Below are 21,761 nucleotides of genomic sequence, written 5' to 3'. Positions count from 1 at the left end.
ACACTTTGCAAAGCTTTCAGTTAGCCACTGATTCCTTCCAAACCACTCATTGTTGAATTTGCAATTTCCAACTTGTATAATGTTTGTGTCCGATACGTTTTATTTATAATTTTTCTTCATATGACAAGGATTGAAAACTATTTGCCAGTAGATTGGCAACTTGATTCATGATGATGACTGCTTGCTAGCTAAGATTTTGAAAGTATGATCTTGACATTATCAAAGCAACTGTAGATATAACATGATTTGACAATTTTATCTGTGGCCAATGACATTGAGCCTCCCTGGTTAGGCACTTCTAATGTAAATCTATGGCAGCACGCAAGGGGCTTGAATTTTCGAGCTCTCCCTATAGATTTTGTGGTGATGTAGTGTCCCCATGAGTGACACTGAGCCAATCACGGTGCAACCAGAGAACATTACCAACCCCAACGCTCCGTATTTTACGCTGGCTGCCCCAACACCACAGAAAGCACTGAGCTAGGCTGAAACACCTGCATTTTGGAGCTGCCTTAAGAAAGCAAAAAAGAGACCATGTTTGTATGCGGCTTTATTACCCCAATGATTGGTCGCCACTGGCCAGGGTAGCCCACGAGCGGTCTTTCAATCACCCGTGAGTGAATGCACTTTTCAGATCAGAGCGTGGGTAGGTCAGCAATGGGGAGTTCCTGCTTCCTACAAGAGCACAAAACCTGTAGGCTACATTTCAAGCAGTCTTTGAAAAGCCAGTCAGGTAAAAAGCTTGTCTTAATTAAATGGGCAGTGTTGAATTTTGAGACAGGCTTGAATATGCAAATAAGCCAATAAGCAGAGGGGTAGCCTACATTATCTAATTCTCTGTATGGTAATAATAATACATTTTATTTTGTAAAGTGGTTTCTTGCATCATACAGCACAATGCAAAGCAATTTACAGTCACCTATTTGGCCCATGGTGTTACAGACCCAAGTAAAAAATAATTCATTAATGTCAAGCCCTTCATCATGTAAAAACATTTTTAAAAGTCTCATGCAATGTAGGCCTGCGTTAACACCACATATATGCTAACGTAGGCTATATCATAGAAATGAAAAGCTATTTCCATTTGCTCCACTGGTTTTGTTGGTAGGCCTACATTATGCTCAAATAGCTGTACAGGGTACAGCCTCAGTGTTCACTGTAAACGTGTGCCAGAAGTTGCACAACATTCTCACAACGTTCAAGTTTCCGCTCAGTGCCCCAACAAATTAGAAGGAACATTACTTAGACTGTGTTTACACAGGCAGCCCAATTCTGATCTTTTCTTTTTTACTAATTGGTCTTTAGACCAATCAGATCAGCTCTTTTGCCCATAATTGTGCAAAGGATCAGAATTGACTGCCTGTGTAAATATAGCTCTCACCCATCTCATTCTATACAACAGTGTCTAGCCTGAAGTAAACCCAAGCCCCTTGTCCTAGAGACATTTATTGTGTTAGCCTCCTGGAATCCATAGCGGTGGAACTGCCACGTCTGTTTGCGATATAACAACAAACTCCGTTTTTTCCCCTCGGACATCATTGGACGTGCGATAGAACAGCAGACTGTAGTACTTCTCTCCTACTTTCAGAAACAAAAACAATAACAACAATAACTAGGGCGACCAGTGGCACTATTTCACCAAATGCAGATTCCAGCTTTAAATTAGATGTATTACAACTTTGCTTACATGGCCCTCATGCAGAAAACAACAAAATATGATATTATATGTATTTGATACAGGTGGTAATATAAGAAGCTAAGGACGGAGACACCTTCACTTCCTGTCACAAATTTGATATTGGGTAAAGTGTATTAACTGGATCGACTCCCAACCTCACAGCACTCAGCCTAATGCATTACTGGCCCATTAGAATCTTCCCACTGGGCAGAAACTGGTAGAATCAATGTTGTTTTCACGTGATTTCAACAACAACAAAAACATTTGATGGCGTTGAATCAACGTAGAAAAATGATTGGATTTCACTCAACTTTGAATCTAAATACAATGACGTGGTGACATTTGTTATTGATTTCAGGTTGAATTCAAGTTAGATGACAACTCAACCAAATGTAAATCAAAACTAGATGTAGAAATGATGTCGGTACCCAGTGGGTTGTCTCTGAGTTATCCCACTCTCTCTCTCGTTCTGTCTGTCTGTCTGGCTTTTTAGGGGCAGCAGAACAGACAGGAGGCCAGACACACCTCCAGCTGACACTAGGGACCCCAGAGCTGTTCCCCGAAAGGGAGATCATAGCCACAGACAGATCTGTAGACGTACAGGTCTATCTATGGCTACGGTATGTTCTAATCATTGACTAATTCTGATGCTTGTTCTCTTCTTCTGCAGTTTGAGGGCAGGAAGTACTGCGAGCACGACTTCCAGATGCTGTTTGCTCCCTGCTGCCACCAGTGTGGTGAGTACAGGAACTGCACCTACACAGTAGAATTATTAACACTGGTGGTGTTGTCTGAAGCTTAAGGTCATATTTGGTCTCTTTTAACCCTGCTTCCCTCACCTTCAGCCCTAGACACAACTGGGTAGACTTCTATCGCTAATTGCTTTCTTTAGTTATTTCTCTCTATATTAACAGGTGGATATGTGTGTGCACCTGTTATATTCTATCTCCTCCTCCCAGGGGAGTTTATCATTGGTCGTGTGATCAAGGCGATGAACAACAGCTGGCACCCTGACTGTTTCTGCTGTGACCTCTGCCAGGCCGTGCTGGCTGACGTGGGCTTCGTTAAGAACGCCGGCAGGTCAGTCCAGAGACTTGGACTAGATCACTGATCAGCCATTACTGATTTAACACCATGGGATAGGGGACAGCAACTTTTCCGCTGCATAGCTTTTATAAAGCAAGGAGAAATCCCACACACTGTTAACACCCTCCTGTAGTTTAATGTAGCAACATTATTTCAGCCTCTGGGTCAGGCTGAGCTCTCTTTACCAACATGTATATCACTCTCTATCTCTCTCCTTCAGACACCTGTGTCGCCCGTGTCATAACCGTGAGAAAGCCCGTGGTCTGGGGAAGTACATCTGTCAGAAGTGCCACGCCATCATCGAGGAGCAGCCGCTGCTGTTCAAGAACGACCCCTACCACCCGGACCACTTCAACTGCAACAACTGCGGGTACTCATGCTAGCAATCTAAAAACAACTCTACAAACCCTATATACAAGTACTACTCAACCAAAACACAATATTTATACAACCTGCATTCAACCTAAACCCAAACACTGCTAAATCACCACACAAACTTCACACACCCTCTACATAAACCTAGTGGTATGAATACAACCCCTGCCAAATCTTTACTCAACTTCTACACAACCTGTATACAACCTATACATGTACTGTAGCCTACAGTTCAGATGGGCCTTCGCTTCAGCAAACAAAGGAAAGGAGGGGTGCTCAACAACAATGACAAAAATTATGAGAAGGGCTTACCAAGAAAAACTTCCAAAAATACTAATTTGTGGTAGAAAGGAGTTGGAGCACTCAACAAAAAAAGCAGAGATTGATATATTTTAGCTCACCTTAGTCCATTGATCAGGATGGAACACGTGACTGACATTTCTACTTCAAGCTGACGTCTTCCTCGGAGTGACCTGACCATTGCACTTAGCTCCAATTTATAGCCTAGTTGCCCATTGAGACACAACAATGTAAGAAAATAATAATGATGATATGTTTCAAGGTAAATGGCAAATTATAACACAAAATAATACTAATAATAGTATTATTATTATTACAAGACCGCAGGGCCAGACGGATTACCAGGACGTGTACTGCGAGCATGCGCTGACCAACTGGCAAGTGTCTTCACTGACATTTTCAACCTCTCCCTGCTCGAGTCTGTAATACCAACATGTTTTAAGCAGACCACCATAGTGCCTGTGCCCAAGAACACTAAGGTAACCTGCCTAAATGACTACGGACCTGTAGCACTCATGTCTGTAGCCATGAAGTGCTTTGAAAGGCTGGTCATAGCTCACATCAACACCATTATCCCAGAAACCCTAGACCCACTCCAATTTGCATACCGCCCTAACAGATCCACAGATGATGCAATCTCTATTGCACTCCACACTGCCCTTTCCTACCTGGACAAAAGGAACACCTACGTGAGAATGCTGTTCATTGACTACAGCTCAGCGTTCAACACCATAGTGCCCGCAAAGCTCATCACTAAGCTAAGGACCCTGGGACTAAACACCTCCCTCTGCAACTGGATCCTGGACTTCCTGACGGGCCGCCCCCAGGTGGTAAGGGTAGGTAACAACACATCCGCCACGCTGATCCTCAACACGGAGGCCCCTCAGGGGTGCGTACTCAGTCCCCTCCTGTACTCCCTGTTCACTCATGACTGCACGGCCAGGCACGACTCCAACACCATCATAAAGTTTGCAGATGACAAAACAGTGGTAGGCCTGATCACCGACAATGACGAAACAGCCTATAGGGAGGAGGTCAGAGACCTGGCCGTGTGGTGCCAGGACAACAACCTCTCCCTCAACGTGATCAAGACAAAGGAGATGATCCCTGGACTACAGTAAAAAGAGGACCGAGCCCGCCCCCATTCTCATTGACGGGGCTGTAGTGGAACAGGTTGAGAGCTTCAAGTTCCTTGGTGTCCATATCACCAACAAACTAACATGGTCCAAGCACACCAAGACAGTCGTGAAGAGGGCACGGCAAAACCTATTCCCCCTCAGGAGACTGTAAAGATTTGGCATGGGTCCTCAGATCCTCAAAAGGTTTTACAGCTGCACCATCGAGAGCATCCTGACTGGTTGCATCCCTGCCTGGTATGGCAACTGCTCGGCCACCAACCGCAAGGCACTACAGAGGGTAGTGCGTATGGCCCAGTACATCACTGGGACCAAGCTTCCTGCCATCCAGGATCTCTACACAAGGCGGTGTCAGATGAAGACCCTCAAAATTGTCAAAGACTCCAGCCACCCTAGTCATAGACTGTTCTCTCTGCTACCGCACGGCAAGCGGTACCAGAGCGCCAAGTCTAGGTCCAAAAGGCTTCTAAACAGCTTCTACCCCTAAGCCATAAGACTCCAGAACATCTAATCAAATGGCTACCCAGACTATTTGCATTGCCCCCCTTTTACACCGCTGCTACTCTCTGTTATTATCTATGTATATTCACTTTAATAACTCTACCTACATGTACATATTACCTCAATTACCTCAACTAACCGGTGCCCCCACACATTGACTCTGTACCGGTACCCCCTGTATATAGCCTCGCTATTGTTATTTTACTGCTGCTCTTTAATTATTTTTTACTTCTATTTCTTAGTCGTAATCTTATTTTTTTAAACTGCATTGTTGGTTAGGGCTTGTAAGTAAGCATTTCACTGTAAGGTCTACACCTCTTGTATTTGGCACATGTGACTAATACAGTTTGATCTGATAATAAAAATAGTGTGTCTCGTTAATCAATAGGCCAGTTCAATATAGATGATATTTGGGTGTCTGTAAATCCAGAGATACAGAGACCCCAAAAAATCAAGGCAACAACATTATAGAAACGATGACAGTGAAAAATCATCTTAGACCCTTAGGATCCACAGTGTCTGAGTACTGCCAGAATGCCTCTGTTTTAGTTTACGTACAATGTCACCTCCTCTTGGTGAAATGTGGAAGTGTTTATGGCTACAAAGAGCAGGAAGGTGAGCCATGGTTAGCTTCTATGCAGTGTCGCGCAATAGCATAGTCTGTGTTTTTATTAGGAATATAGCAGCCTTATGCCTTGATCACACCGAGAGTATTATTAAAGTTGCAGTGCCTTCTGTGTGGTGCATACCTTGGATATATCGAACGTATGTGTCAAACTGTATGAGTAGACGTCTTGACAGAAATAGTAGCAAAGTGAATGTTGAACTTTTGTTGCACACATATACAGATGATGCTGCTTACTATTTTGCACAAAGACACTATCGGTGCGGCGTAACACCTCGATCTGACCAACAGCATTTTTGCGTTTTGGTACAACAGAAATACATTTTTACATTAATATCCAATGTAACACTGTTTGCCTTGCAACCTTGAGTTGCAGATGCAGCGCAGTGCTTTCTGTGTGGTGCATGTGTTGGATTTATCCAATGTATGCATCAAATTGTATGCTAGACTTGACAGATTGTATGAAAAGGTGAATGTTGAACTTTTGTTGCACATATATCCAGTAACAATTTTGTATTAATGAAACAAGTTTGACGACAGAATTTATTACGCTGCATTGATGCAATGATGCTGATCAAGGTGTAATGTTCTGCGATGAGGAGTTTAAATTCTTGTTTAGTTTGACCAACATAAGCAGCCCCGCAGATGCATTTCAGCATGTACAGTTGAAGTCGGAGGTTTACATACACTTAGGTTGGAGTCATTAAAACTCATTTTTCAACCACTCCACAAATGTCTTGTTAACAAACTATAGCTTTGACAAGTCGGTTAGGACATCTACTTTGTGCATGACACAAGCAATTTTTCCAACACTTGTTAACAGACAGATTATTTCACTTATAATTCACTGTATCACAATTCCAGTGGGTCAGAAGTGTACATACACTAAGTTGACTGTGCCTTTAAACAGCTTGGAAAATTCCTGAAAATGATGTCATGGCTTTAGAAGCTTCTGATAGGCTAATTGACATCACTTGAGTCAATTGGATGTGTACCTGTGGATGTATTTCAAGGCCTACCTTCAAACTCAGTGCCTCTTTGCTTGACATCATGGGAAAATCAGAAGAAATCAGCCAAGACCTCAGAAAAAATTGTAGACCTCCACAAGTCTGGTTCATCCTTGGGAGCAATTTCCAAACGCCTGAAGGTACCGCGTTCATCTGTACAAACAATAGTATGCAAGTATAACCACCATGCAGCCGTCATACCACTCAGGAAGGAGACGTGTTCTGTCTCCTAGAGATGAATGTACTTTGGTGCAAAAAGTGCAAATCAATCCCAGAACAACAGCAAAGGACCATGTGAAGATGCTGGAGGAAACCAGTAAAAAAGTATCTATATCCACAGTAAAACGAGTCCTATATCGACATAACCTGAAAGGCCGCTCAGCAAGGAAGAAGCCACTACTCCAAAACCACCATAAAAAATACAGACTATGGTTTGCAACTGCACATGGGGACAAAGATTGTACTTTTTGGAGAAATGTTCTCTGGTCTGATGAAACAAAAATAGAACTGTTTGGCCATAATGACCATTGTTATGTTAGGAGGAAAAAGGGGGAGGCTTGCAAGCCGAAGAACACGATCCCAACTGTGAAGCACAGGGCTGGCAGCATCATGTAGTGGGGGTGCTTTGCTGCAGGAGGGCCTCGTGCACTTCACAAAATAGATGGCATCATGAGGCAGGAAAATTAAGTGGATATATTGAAGCAACATCTCAAGACCTCAGGAAGTTAAAGCTTGGTCGCAAATGGGTCTTCCAAATAGACAATGACCCCAAGCATACTTCCAAAGTTGTAGCAAAATGGCTTAAGGACAACAAAGTCAAGGTATTGGAGTGGCCATCACAAAGCCCTGACCTCAATCCTATAGAAAAGTTGTGGGCAGAACTGAAAAAGTGTGTGCGAGCAAGGAGGCCTACAAATCTGACTCAGTTACACCAGCTCTGTCAGGAGAAATGGGCCAAAATTCACCCAACTTATTGTGGGTGTAACAGGTGTCTTCAAGAATGGACCAAGGCGCAGAGGGAATGTGGATACTCATAGTTTTAATCAACTCAAGTAAGGCATCCACAGGAAAAACAATAAACAAGACAGCAACAGTTTTGCAGGCTATCAAACGCAGTGCAAAAACAACTACCCACAACCCCAAAGAAAAACACACTACTATATAGGACTCCCAATCAAAGGCAACTCAACACACCTGCCTTCAATTGGTAGTCCTAATCACCAACACAACACTTAACACACAAAAACCTGCCACGTCCTGACCAAAACGAATACAATTGCTCCCTCTGCTGGTCAGGACGTGACAGTACCCCCCCCTCCTCAAGGTGCAGACCCCGGAATGCACCTTACAAAAAAACACACAAAATAAATCCCCAATACCCCAACAAAACCCATAAACAATAACCCCTAAACAATAAGGGAGGGAAGGGAGGGTGGCTGCCGTCAACGACGGCACTGTGCTACACCCTCCCTCCCCAACCCACCTCTCCTGGAGGTGGCTCAGGTGCAGGACGTGGACCTCACTCCACCTTCGGCGTCGCCCACTTCGGTGGCGCCGATAGCTGCGCTGGGCAGGCGGGCCACTCGGGCTGACCCTGGCAGACGGACCACTCTGGCTGGGCCGGAGGACAGGCGGGCCACTCGGGCTGGGCCGGAGGACAGGCGGGCTACTCGGGCTGGGCCGGAGGACAGGCGGGCCACTCGGGCTGGGCCGGAGGACAGGCGGGGAACCCTGGCAGATCCGGGCAGGCGGGCCACTCTGGCAGACCCGGGCAGTCGGGACACTCTGGCAGACCCGGGCAGTCGGGACACTCTGGCAGACCCGGGCAGTCGGGACACTCTGGCTGACCCGGACAGACGGGACACTCTGGCTGACCCGGACAGACGGGCCACTCTGGCTGATCCGGACAGACGGGCCGCTCTGGCGGCTCCTGACTGGCGGGCCGCTCTGGCGGCTCCTGACTGGCGGGCGGCTCTGGCGGCTCCTGACTGGCGGGCGGCTCTGGCGGCTCCTGGCTGGCGGGCGGCTCTGGCGACTCCTGACTGGCGGGCGGCTCTGGCGACTTCTGACTGGCGGGCGGCTCTGGCGACTTCTGACTGGCGGGCGGCTCTGGCGACTATTGACTGGCGGGCGGCTCTGGCGGCTCCTGACTGGCGGACGGCTCTGGCGGCTCCTGACTGGCGGGCGGCTCTGGCGACTTCTGACTGGCGGGCGGCTCTGGCGACTTCTGACTGGCGGGCGGCTCTGGCGACTTCTGACTGGCGGGCGGCTCTGGCGACTCTTGACTGGCGGGCGGCTCTGGCGACTCCTGACTGGCGGGAGGCTCTGGCGGCTCCTGACTGGCGAGGCTGGGCTGACACACTAGACGCCTGATGCGTGGGGCTGGTACTGGACGTGCCAGCCTGGAGACACGCACCTCAGGGCTAGTGCGGGGAGCTGGCCTGGGGCTCCATTCCTGCCCCGCAAAACTGCCCTTGTGCCCCCCCAACAAAAAATTATTGGGGCTGCCTCTCGAGTTTACTTAACTCTTCCATAGCCCTGGAAACGCTCATCCTTAACTCCGCCCACGTCCATCCTTCTTCCTCGTTCGTCCGCTGCTTGGTCCTTTGGTGGTGGGTAGTTCTGTAACAGGTGTCTTCAAGAATGGACCAAGGCGCAGCAGGAATGTGGATACTCATAGTTTTAATCAACTCAAGTAAGGCATCCACAGGAAAAACAATAAACAAGACAGCAACAGTTTTGCAGGCTATCAAACGCAGTGCAAAAACAACTACCCACAACCCCAAAGGAAAACACACACACTACTACATAGGACTCCCAATCAAAGGCAACTCAACACACCTGCCTTCAATTGGGAGTCCTAATCACCAACACAACTCTTAACACACAAAAACCTGCCACGTCCTGACCAAAACTAATACAATTGCTCCCTCTGCTGGTCAGGACGTGACAGTGGGAAGCTTGTGGAAGGCTACCCAAAACATTTGACCCAAGTTAAACAATTTAAAGGCAATGCTACCGAATACTAATTGAGTGTATGTAAACTTCTGACCCACTGGGAATGTGATGAAAGAAATAAAAGCTTAAATAAATCATTCTCTCTACTATTATTCTGACATTTCACATTCTTTAAAATAAAGTGGTGATCCTAAGTGACCTAAGACAGGGACATTTTTACACGGATTAAATGTCAGGAATTGTGAAAAACTGAGGTTAAATGTATTTGGTTAACCTGTTCTGAGGTGGTAAAAAAACGTTAGTATCAGTCGTGTTGTCACAATGTACGTATCTTTACAGCAATAACCATTTTCTTTCCAAACAATGTTTTCCTGCGATTGTATTTAGAAATATTGCGATATGCCTGGCTGGGCCTGTAGGCTACTACTTACAGTCGCAACCTAACAATCATGTAGGCCTATTTGCTGCACACTGCCTTTCCTTCCAACTGCAGGCAATGCTCCCGATCCTCTGTGGCCAAATCATGCTTTAGTAGCCTAAATGAATGAATGATTTTATTTATTTCTGTATAGACAGGAGTAGGCTAATTAAGCTAACGTCAAGTGTAACCAAGATGCTTTCGGTGTCGCGTCTATTGATTATCTTAAGCACATCCTTGTTATCTCCTAAAAATGTTGCCAATGCTGGCACAAATGTAGAGATAAAGAAATCAACATACTGAGATAGGGGTTCAATGGGGCTATGTTACCTGACACTAGATAGGGGTTCAATGGGGCTATGTGACCTGACACTAGATAGGGGTTCAATGGGGCTATGTTACCTGACACTAGATAGGGGTTCAATGGGGCTATGTTACCAGACACTAGAGGACATAACGGACGTTTTGTTCCATACTTGTATGTATTTTCGGTAAGCCATAATAAACTAGACAGGCTGGGTGCAGCGTAATGAGAAAGTCCTCTATTATCAAATCCTCTGAAAGAGCGTTATCAATTCAACTTTATCCTTTTTTATTCTGTCTGTGGGGTTGCAACGGAGAGGGACATACCTTTTTTTTTACATGTATGCACTCACTACTGAAAGTCGCTCTGAATGAGAGAGTCTGCTAAATGACATAAATGTAAACTTAGTGTCAGAGTTGACCCTCCCTTATCAGCAATTTCTATCACAATATCTGGATTGTCTGTAAGTTCCTTTAAAGCATTTTGTTCATCATTACTGAGATTAGCTGCCTTGTTTAGGAGTATTGCGGGGCAGTTTAGCAAAATTTGCCATTCTAAACATGGCTGCTATTCCTAATAAAAACACAGACTATGCTATTGCGCGACACTGCATAGAAGCCAACCATGGCTCACCTTCCTGCTCTTTGTAGCCATAAACACAACCACATTTCCCCAAGAGGAGGTGACATTGTACGTAAACTAAAACAGAGGCATTCTGGCAGTACTCAGACACTGTGGATCCTAAGGGTCTTTTCACATCATCCTAAGATGATTTTTCACTGTCATCGTTTGTTGTTTGTCATGTTGTTGCCTTGATTTTTTGGGGTCTCTGTATCTCTGGATTTACAGATACCCAAATATCATATATATTGAACTGGCCTATTGATTAACGAGACACACTATTTCTGTTATTATTAGTATTATTTTGTGTTATAATTTGCCATTTAGCTTGAAACATATCATCATTATTATTTTCTTACATTGTTGTGTCTCAGTGGGCCACTAGGCTATAAATTGGAGTTAAATGCAATGGTCAGGTCACTCTGAGGTGATGTCAGCTTGATGTCAAAACATCAGTCACTTGTTTTCATCCTGTACAATGGATTAGTGAGCTAAAATAAATACATCTCTGCTTTTTTTGTTGAGTGCTCCAAGTCCTTTCTACCTCAAATGAATCCTTTTGGAAGTTTTTCTTGGTAAGCCCTTCTCATGTACTATAGCCTGTCAGTGGTAGACACTGAAATTCTGAAATACAATCAAATCAAGTCAAATCAAAGTGTATTTGTAACGTGCGCTGAACACAACAGGTGCTCTAACCAATAGTGCAACAAAGGTATTAGGTGCACAATAGGTAGGTAAATAAATAAAAACAACAGTAAAAAGACAGTGAAAAACATTAGCGAGGCTATATACAGTAGCGAGGCTATAAAAGTAGCGAGGCTACATACAGACACCGGTTAGTCAGGCTGATTGAGGTAGTATGTACGTGTAGTTATGGTTTCTCCACAGAGCTGCTATAGGCAGGGTATGTTTTCTGTAGCAGGATAGGACTTCTCAAGGTTGGGTTTAGTAGAGTTTACCACTGTACAAGTCAGCCAAAGGAGAGAAGAGAGGGAGGAGGAGGAAGAGAGTTGGGAGAGAGGGACTGATGATAGAAGAATGATTTAGATGACAGTTAAAAGCAGTTGAGAGGCACCTCCAACCTAACCAAACCTTTCCCGTAAGACTGCCTGTCCTTAAATAAACCTACAGTTGTCAGCTTGTCCTTGAGGTAGAAGTTGTGATGGTGAATATTCATTCAGGAAGTCTGCAGACGACTAATTCCTCTATGCAACACCGCCACTTGGTTTGTGTTGTGAATTCAGAACACAATAACCACCACCCCACTAACAGCTGTTGTTGATGCTCATAAGGTTTGTCCCTCCTCTCCCCCTGTAGTAAGGAACTGACAGCTGATGCCAGGGAGCTGAAGGGAGAGCTGTACTGCCTGCCCTGCCATGACAAGATGGGCGTTCCCATATGTGGAGCCTGCAGGAGACCCATCGAGGGCCGCGTGGTCAATGCCATGGGCAAGCAGTGGCACGTCGAGGTAGTTAAATAAAGTTTAAATAAAAAAATATTTTAAAAAAATCAAATGAAATGATGACATCACTCTTACAATATGGACCTGTTCAGGAGGTTGCAATGTTATGGTATTATGGTATTTTGTAGCCATGAGGTGATTACTACAATATTATTATTATTATTATTATTATTATTATTATGATCTTTGGTAAGTACTGCTTTGTCTGTCTTTGTCGCTGAACAACTATTATTTCCTATTATACAACAGCTGGTTTGGAATTCCCATTGTTAGAGTTAGTTGTATCATTCCTGAGAACATCACAGTAGAAATGTATTCAAGGGAGTTTGTGTATGGTTCTGTTTCTACCCTGCTTTCATTTCATCTCTGTGGCCGTGTCTGGACTATCTCAGAATGGAGGATATCCTTCCTCTTTCTTTCCCTCTGACATTCCCCCGTTCATATATCTGCTGCCTTCTTTCCTCTCTACTTTTCTCCTCTTCCCCCCTCCTGTAGCACCATGTATGTGCTCTGTGTGAGCGTCCGTTTCATGGCTCCCCGTATTACGAGCGTGAGGACCACACCTACTGTGAAAAACACTTTAACATGGTGAGGGGTTAGTTAGGGTGACTGATGGGAGACCCTTCCTGGCTGCATTCTGTCCTGCTCTCTGTCTGGTCTGTGCTGCATTCTGCCCCCGGGGGGACCTCCCAGACAAACCAGGCTCCTGTGTCTGTCTGTCTGTAGAGGTGAGTGCTTCCACAGGGGGCACTCCTACCCTGCTGCTGCCCTCTGAACCCACTAATCTCAGATGGGACGGGACTGGTCTGGTTTGACTCCTAATAGGTCTGAATTAAACTAGACTGATATGGATTAAACTGACCTGTGCTGCTCTGTCTGTACTAACCTGTTGTGTGGGGCCATGTTGTGTGTGTTTGCAGCATTTTGTGTGTGCTAAGTGTGAGAAGCCCTTCCTGGGCCATCGCCACTACGAACGCAAAGGACTGGCCTACTGTGAGACTCACTACAACCAGGTAATGTAGGAGAAGGCTGCACACACAGCCCAAGGTCTCTACTTAGTAACTCAATCCAATCCAGGCACTGTATTTTATTTATCTTTAAGCAAGCCTTTAAGTGATTGCATCTTGCTGTATATAATTTGAATGTGACCTCCAGTCTTGGCTAGTTTTATGGGACCATCTAGTGGTGGAAGTACAAATGTAGCAATGCAACAAATGAAGACTGTGAAGTGAATTGCATTGCTCTTGTCTTGAAGAATACAGTAAAGAGTAAAGACATTGTAATATGTAAAGGGAATTGCGTGCCTGGCTATTGACTTTCTCCTCTCCTACAGCTCTTTGGAGATGTCTGCTACCACTGCAACCGTGTCATTGAGGGTGATGGTAAGATATTATCACCAAACATCATATATAGTCAAACAAATATTGAATGGAATATGTCATATTCGTTTTATAAACTACATGTAGCCTGGAAACCAGACTGTCTCTGCTTTCGCCATGTTGTCATTGTCTTGTCAGGTACACAGGCTAATGTATTTGACGTGTTTGTGTTGTGTGTTCCAGTGGTTTCAGCCCTGAACAAGGCATGGTGTGTCAACTGCTTCGCCTGTTCCACCTGCAACACCAAGCTCACCCTCAAGTAAGTCTGACTGAGTTAACACAGCAACACCATCCTGTGTGCTGACACATTGAAATGAGGTTAGACTCTCTTTGGGACTGTAGATTTCAATTCAATTGAAACCTTTCTTTCTGCTCTGTGCCCACCTGAAGCAATATCTCTGTCCTCTTCTGTCTCTCATATGTCTCTACTGCTCTACCTGTTCCACTGCACCTGTGACTACCTGATCTATTTCCCAGCTTTTCCATCTGCCTGTGTCATCCCTTTCTCTCTGTCCCTCTCTTTCACTTGTCCCTGTTTGTCTGTCCATATCCTCCCCTCTCCTCTTTCTTCCTCACTTCCTCCTCCTCCTCTTTCCTGGTCGTACCAGGGATAAGTTTGTAGAGGTGGATCTGAAGCCTGTGTGTAGACACTGCTACGAGCGCCTGCCAGACGACATGAAGCGGCGTCTTGCCAAGCGAGAAAAAGAAAAGAAGAAGAAAATGCCCATGTGTCTGTAAACCTCTCTCCTTCCTTACTCCTCACTTCCACTTTCCATTCATTGGTTAGTTTTCATCTCCTTTCCCTCTCCTTTTCTTGTGTTGTGCTTTCACTATCTATCTTTCATCCGTCCACCCTGACTAGTCAGTTAAAAAAGGGTTTTAGACACAGAGATCAAATATCTGTTAAACATAAACTATGAACCATGCATTTTTTATCACCTCACATTCAACATCATTGTACTTTATCAGTTTTAGAGTATGAGCAATCAACGGAAGTAGAGATTAGACACAGATCATAAATAATGATTAATAACCGGTACAGATAGATAATTGGCCTAAGCTGTTATTTGCATCAGTACCGGTGTTTCCCACCAATGTTGACCATATTTAGGATCTCCGCAGGAAATGGTTACTCCATATGGCCATTCCTCAACCAGACACACTTAGGGGATTAACAAAATAATTCAGCTCTGTAATAATGCTGCAATAATCAGACTGGAAGTCCTTTTCTCTCTGATCAGATGGTTGAGGCTAGAGGCATGTACAGTACGGTAGTGTGTAATTTGTCAGAGTGTAAAGAGAAGTCTTTGTTCACCAGATCCTGGTTTGTTTATGGGTAAAACACCAATTGTTTCCTGCCTCTGTGTACTGGCTGGACTGGATGTCTGATTTTTAAAGGCCTTAATGGGGAAGAGAGGAAGCAGATGGGTGAGAGAGGGAGCAGAAGTGGGAGAGAGGGAGCAGGAAGGGGAGAGAGGGAGCAGGAGTGGAAGAGAGGGAGCAGGAGGGGGAGAGAGGGAGAGAGGGAGCAGGAGGGGGGGGAGGGAGCAGGAGGGGGAGAGAGGGAGCAGGAGGGGGAGAGAGGGAGCAGGAGGGGGAGAGAGGGAGCAGGAAGGGGAGAGAGGGAGCAGGAGTGGAAGAGAGGGAGCAGGAGGGGGAGAGAGGGAGCAGGACGGGGAGAGAGGGAGCAGGAGGGGGAGAGAGGGAGCAGGAGGGGGAGAGAGGGAGCAGGACGGGGAGAGAGGGAGCAGGAGGGGGAGAGAGAGAGAAGGACAGGGAGAGAGGGAGCAGGAGTGGAAGAGAGGGAGCAGGAGGGGGAGAGAGAGAGCAGGAGGGGGAGAGAGGGAGCAGGACGGGGAGAGAGGGAGCAGGACGGGGAGAGAGGGAGCAGGTGGGGGAGAGAGAGAGAAGGACGGGGAGAGAGGGAGTAGGTGTGGAAGAGAGGGAGCAGGAGAGGGAGAGAGAGAGCAGGACGGGGAGAGAGGGAGCAGGATGAGGAGAGAGGGAGCAGGAGGGGAGAGAGGGAGCAGGAGGGGAGAGAGGGAGCAGGAGGGAGCAGGAGTGGAAGAGAGGGAGCAGGCGGGGGAGAGAGAGAGCAGGACGGGGAGAGAGGGAGCAGGTGGGGGAGAGAGGGAGCAGGAGGGGGAGAGAGGGAGCAGGACGGGGAGAGAGAGAGCAGGACGGGGAGAGAGGGAGCAGGAGGGGGAGAGAGGGAGCAGGAGGGGGAGAGAGGGAGCAGGAGGGGGAGAGAGGGAGCAGGAGGGGGAGAGAGAGAGAAGGACGGGGAGAGAGGGAGCAGGAGTGGAAGAGAGGGAGCAGGAGGGGGAGAGAGGGAGCAGGAGTAGAAGAGAGGGAGCAGGAGGGGGAGAGAGAGAGCAGGACGGGGAGAGAGGTAGCAGGAGGGGGAGAGAGGGAGCAGGACGGGGAGAGAGGGAGCAGCAGGGGGAGAGAGAGAGAAGGACGGGGAGAGAGGGAGGGGGAGAGAGGGAGCAGGACGGGGAGAGAGGGAGCAGGACGGGGAGAGAGGGAGCAGGAGGGGAGAGGGAGCAGGAGGGAGCAGGAGTGGAAGAGAGGGAGCAGGAGGGGGAGAGAGGGAGCAGGAGGGGGAGAGAGAGAGAAGGACGGGGAGAGAGGGAGCAGGTGGGGGAGAGAGAGAAGGACGGGGAGAGAGGGAGCAGGTGTGGAAGAGAGGGAGCAGGAGGGGGAGAGAGAGAGCAGGACGGGGAGAGAGGGAGCAGGATGGGGAGAGAGGGAGCAGGAGGGGAGAGAGGGAGCAGGAGGGAGCAGAAGGGGGAGAGAGGGAGCAGAAGGGGGAGAGGGAGCAGGAGGGGAAGAGGGGAAGCAGAAGGAGATAGAGGGATCAGGAGGGGGAGAGATGGAGCAGGAGGGGTCAGAAGGGAAGAGAGGGTGCAGGAGTGGGAGAGAGGAAGCAGGAAGCATGAGAGGAAGCAGGAGGGAAGGGAGGAAGCAGGAGGGAGCAGAAGGGTAGAAAGGGAGCAGGCGGGGAAGAGAGGGAGCTAGGGGCTAGCAGAAGGGGGAGAGAGGGAGCTGGGGGGATCAGAAGGGGGAAAGAGGGAGCAAGAGGGATCAGAAGGGGGAGAGAGGGAGCAGGTGGGAGAAGAAGGGAAAGTAGTGCTAGAGTTTAAGACTTGTGATATATAGATAGATAAATGAAAGATAAATAAAATCAGAACCCTGCTCATAAAGATTGTGTTTTTGTCTCTCCCTTACAGGAACAAGTTTGTGGAGTTTGACATGAAGCCGGTGTGTAAGAAGTGTTACGAGAAGTTTCCTCTGGAACTCAAGAAGAGGCTCAAGAAGTTGGCAGAGACTGTGGGCCGGAAGTAGACAGACAGACATGCTAGAACAGACGAAAGTGATATCGGAGTGTTTGAGCAAGCACATGACCTTTGTTCTTGGCGTAAATTTAGGGATTAAAACCACTCTACCCAACCCCTCATAGGTTGATGAAAATCAGATTTGCAATATCCTTCCGTCCTTTCATGCCTGGTTAAATAGTGACATCCCATGAGCAGCGAGAGAGACTGTACACAAGAAAGGGTCATCCCCAAATCAGTGCCTTTGTCTGAATACATATTCATATTATGTTCATATATATCCTTGATATACTTATCTCATATATTTCATAATTCTTTTAGCTTAAAATTTCCCTTCATAACCCAACTTGCATATTTAAGTATGCATCAATGGTCTTGGTATTTTGTCAGGTAAATAAAGAGTATTGATAAGGTTGTTTCTGCCTTAGCCAACTACTTTATCATTGTCATGCCATACAAGTAGAAACAGAAAGACACCAGGGCTATGTTACTGATGCTACACATAATCACATTACTGTGCAGCAGAACTGGATCCAATATAAATATATATATAAATATAAATATATATATAAATATATATATATACAGCACTAGTCAAAAGTTTGGACACACCTTTCATTCAAGGATTTTCCTTTATTTTTACTATTTTCTACATTGTAGAAAAATAGTAAAGACATCACAACTATGAAATAACACATATGAAATCATGTAGTAACCAAAAAAGTGTTAAACAAATGAAAATATATTCCAGATGTTATATTCATCAAAGTAGCCATCCTTTGCCTTGATGACAGCTTTGCATACTCTTGGCATTCTCTCAACCAGCTTCACCTGGAATGCTTTTCCAACAGTGTTGAAGGAGTTCCCACCTATGCTGAGCACTTGTTGGCTGCTTTTCCTTCACTCTGCGGTCCAACTCATCCCAAACCATCTCAATTGGGTTGAGGTCAGGTGATTGTGGAGAGCAGGTCATCTGATGCAGCAATACATCACTCTACTTATTGGTCAAATAACCCTTACACAGCGTGGAGGTGTGTTGGATCATTGTCCTGTTGAAAAACAAATGATAGTCCCACTAAGTGCAAACCAGATGGGATGGCTTATCACTGCAGAATGCTGTGGTAGCCATGCTGGTTGTGTGCCTTGAATTCTAAATAAATCACTGACAGTGTCACCAGCAAAGCACCCCCACACCATCACACCTCCACCTCCATGCTTCACGGTGGTAACCACACATGCGGAGATCATCCGTTCACCTACTCTGCGTCTCACAAAGAGAATGGCGGTTGGAACCAAAAATCCCAAATTTGGACTCATCAGACCAAAGAACAGATTTCCACCAGTCTAATGTCCATTGCTCGTGTTTCTTGGCCCAAGCAAGTCTCTTCTTCTTATTGGTGTCCTTTAGTAGTGGTTTCTTTGCAGCAATTCGACCATGAAGGCCTGAGTCACGCAGTCTCCTCTGAACAGTTGATGTTAAGATGTGTCTGTTTCTTGAACTTTTATTTGGGCTGCAGTTTCTGAGGCTGGTAACTCTAATGAACTTATCCTCTGCAGCAGAGTTAACTCTGGGTCTTCCTTTCCTGTGGCGGTCCTTATGAGAGCCAGTTTCATCATAGCGCTTGATGGTTTTTGCGACTGCACTTGAAGAAACTTTTAAAGTTGTTGAAATTCTCCGAATTGACTGACCTTCATGTCTTAAAGTAATGATGGACTGTCGTTTCTCTTTGCTCATTTGAGCTTTTCTTGCCATAATATAGACTTGGTATTTTACCAAATAGGTCTATCTTCTGTATACCACCCCTACCTTGTCACAACAACTGATTGGCTCAAATGCATTAAGAAGAAAATCAATTCCACAAATTAACTTTTAACAAGGCACACCTGTTAAGTGAAGTGCATTCCAGGTGACTACCTCATGAAGCTGGTTGAGAGAATGCCAAGCGTGTGCAAAGCTGTCATCAAGGCAAAGGGTGTCTAAATTTAAGAAGGATGGAGGCCACTCTGTTCTTGGGGACCTTCAATGCTGCAGAAATGTTTTGCTACCCTTCCCCAGATCTGTGCCTCGACACAATCCCTTGGTTCTTGCTCTGACATGCACTGTCAACTGTGTCCAAATCATGTCCAATCAATTTAATTTACCACAGGTGGACTCCAATCTAGTTGTAGAAACATCTCAAGAATGATCGATGGAAACAGGATGCACCTGAGCTCAATTTCGAGTGTTATAGCAAAGGGTCTGAATACTTATTTAAATAAGGTATTTCTGGGGGGGGGGGGGGGGGGGGGGGGGGGGTGTAATAAATGTGCAAACATTTCTAAAAACCTGTTATTGCTTTTCCATTATGGGGTATTGTGTGTAGATTGATGAGGAAAACATTTGTTGAATCCATTTTAGAACAAGTCTGTCACATAGGGGGGTCTGAATACTTTCTGAATGCACTGTATATATATATATATATATATATATATATATATATATATATATATATATATATAAAATGTTTAAATCTATTTCAAATACTTGAAGATCACTTGATTTAGCTTGCTTATTATAATGGAACCATTGGAATTGTGCCAAAATTACAAACTCTGCCCACCCTGTATATCAGTAAGCTAAATCAAAAGCATGTCAAGTACTTGAAGTATCTGATGTTTGAACAGTACTATTTGACCCAGATCTGCTGGGAAGCTTCTTGAGAAAGTAGCCTCCATCCCAGCAGTTCAGGTCATATAGAATTAGAAGAGTCATATTCATACAAGAGGATTGTGTACATTTTTCAGGATGTATTGAAATATTATCCAAAGATAATACTGAATGAGGTGACACGTGTATGCGTATCTCATATAGAGATATTTGGGCGTCCACAACATTGTACATGGCGTTATATTTATATGAATGTACAATTTTCATATAAATATGTAAGATCTATTGTCACTGAAGGGCGTTTTTTAAACTGTTGGATGACAGATGTTTGTTTTTGTGTTTCACAGTCAATATGCTCAGAATAAACAACACACTTATATATCATAGTAATGGAATCAAACAATATCTGGCAATCATTTTCTTCATGCTTTACATGTCATGCATTATTTTGTCTTTTGAAATGGAAAAATAAACATTGCGGACACAAACAATTCCATTGATATATGGATTTTCTTACAATTGCAATGTCCATTTTTCCTTTTGGTGTGTATTAAAGTGGATGTATGAGTACTGTAAGATGTGGGAATGCAACCGGTCTGGTAATAAAAAAATTAAGTGTACCCACTCCCAGGAATGTCATAAATGATGGATAATTAGCTTCCCTACAGAAAAGACACTGCCTCTGTTGTGACATGTAGCAATATTGATGTTACTCATATTGATGTTACACAGGAAATGGAAACCAAGTGTTACTTACCGTCTTCATGCACTGGATGTGCTGGTTGACAACATGCATTGTAAAGTTTGCTTAACCTGTTATGGCTAGGGGGCAGTATTTTCACGGCCGGATATGATTATTACTCCTGCCCAGAAACTAGAATATGCATATAATTATTGGCTTTGGATAGAAAACACCCTTAAATTTCTAAAACTGTTTGAATGGTGTCTGTGAGTATAACAGAACTCATATGGCAGGCAAAAACCTGAGAAGATTCATTACAGGAAGTACCCTCTCTGACCATTCCTTGGGCTTCTTGTCTCTGTTTATTGAAAGCTTAGGATCTTTGCTGTAACGTGACACTTCCTACGGCTCCCATAGGCTCTCAGAACCCGGGAAAAAGCTGAATGATGTAATTCCAGCCGCTGGCTGAAAAACATTAGCGCCTTTGGTAAGTGGTCTATTAGGGGACCATCAGACTGAGGTGCGTGCACGAGGCGACCTCATGTTTTTACTTTCTCTCTCTTTGAACTAAAACACAGATTCCCGGTCGGAATATTATCGCTTTTTTTACGAGAAAAATTGCATAAAAATTGATTTTAAACAGCGGTTGACATGCTTCGAAGTACGGTAATGGAATATTTAGATTTTTTTTTGTCACGAAACGCGTCGGGCGCGTAATCCTTCGTCACCCTTGGATAGTGTCTTGAACGCACAAACAAAACGCCGCTATTTGGATATAACTATGGATTATTTGGAACCAAACCAACATTTGTTGTTGAAGTAGAAGTCCTGGGAGTGCATTCTGACGAAGAACAGCAAAGGTAATCCAATTTTTCTAATAGTAATTCTGAGTTTGGTGAGGGCCAAACTTGGTGGGTGTCAAAATAGCTAGCTGTGATGGCCGGGCTATCTACTCAGAATATTGCAAAATGTGCTTTCACTGAAAAGTGATATAGTGATTGCATAAAGGAGTTCTGTATCTATAATTCTTAAAATAATTGCTATGTTTTTTGTGAACGTTTATCGTGAGTAATTTAATAAATTCACCGGAAGTGTTCGGTGGGAATGCTAGTCACATGCTAGTCACATGCTAATGTAAAAAGCTGGTTTTTGATATAAATATGAACTTGATTGAACAAAACATGCATGTATTGTATAACATAATGTCCTAGGAGTGTCATCTGATGAAGATCATCAAAGGTTAG

The 21,761-nt window shown here is 45.0% G+C and overlaps 1 protein-coding gene across 6 annotated transcripts in view; it reads left to right on the top strand.

Annotated features, from left to right (window-relative positions):
- Window positions 1-17,642, top strand: part of LOC115155733 (LIM and senescent cell antigen-like-containing domain protein 1) — a 71,851-nt gene extending 54,209 nt beyond the window's left edge. For 4 of the 6 annotated variants that reach the window (XM_029702638.1, XM_029702639.1, XM_029702637.1 and 1 more), the window contains exons 3-11: window positions 2,349-2,415; window positions 2,638-2,758; window positions 2,985-3,134; window positions 12,327-12,477; window positions 13,392-13,484; window positions 13,805-13,853; window positions 14,034-14,109; window positions 14,459-14,632; window positions 17,084-17,177. In XM_029702638.1, coding sequence (XP_029558498.1) covers window positions 2,349-2,415; window positions 2,638-2,758; window positions 2,985-3,134; window positions 12,327-12,477; window positions 13,392-13,484; window positions 13,805-13,853; window positions 14,034-14,109; window positions 14,459-14,588 — 837 coding nt within the window. In that variant the 3' untranslated portion in view covers window positions 14,589-14,632; window positions 17,084-17,177. The other 2 variants (XM_029702636.1, XM_029702640.1) reach the window with 2 other exon arrangements.
- The last annotated feature ends 4,119 nt before the right edge of the window (window positions 17,643-21,761 follow it).

Source organism: Salmo trutta, chromosome 20, assembly GCF_901001165.1.
Source record: "Salmo trutta chromosome 20, fSalTru1.1, whole genome shotgun sequence".
Classification (NCBI taxonomy): domain Eukaryota; kingdom Metazoa; phylum Chordata; class Actinopteri; order Salmoniformes; family Salmonidae; genus Salmo; species Salmo trutta.
This window is presented reverse-complemented; position numbering and strand designations above follow the sequence as displayed.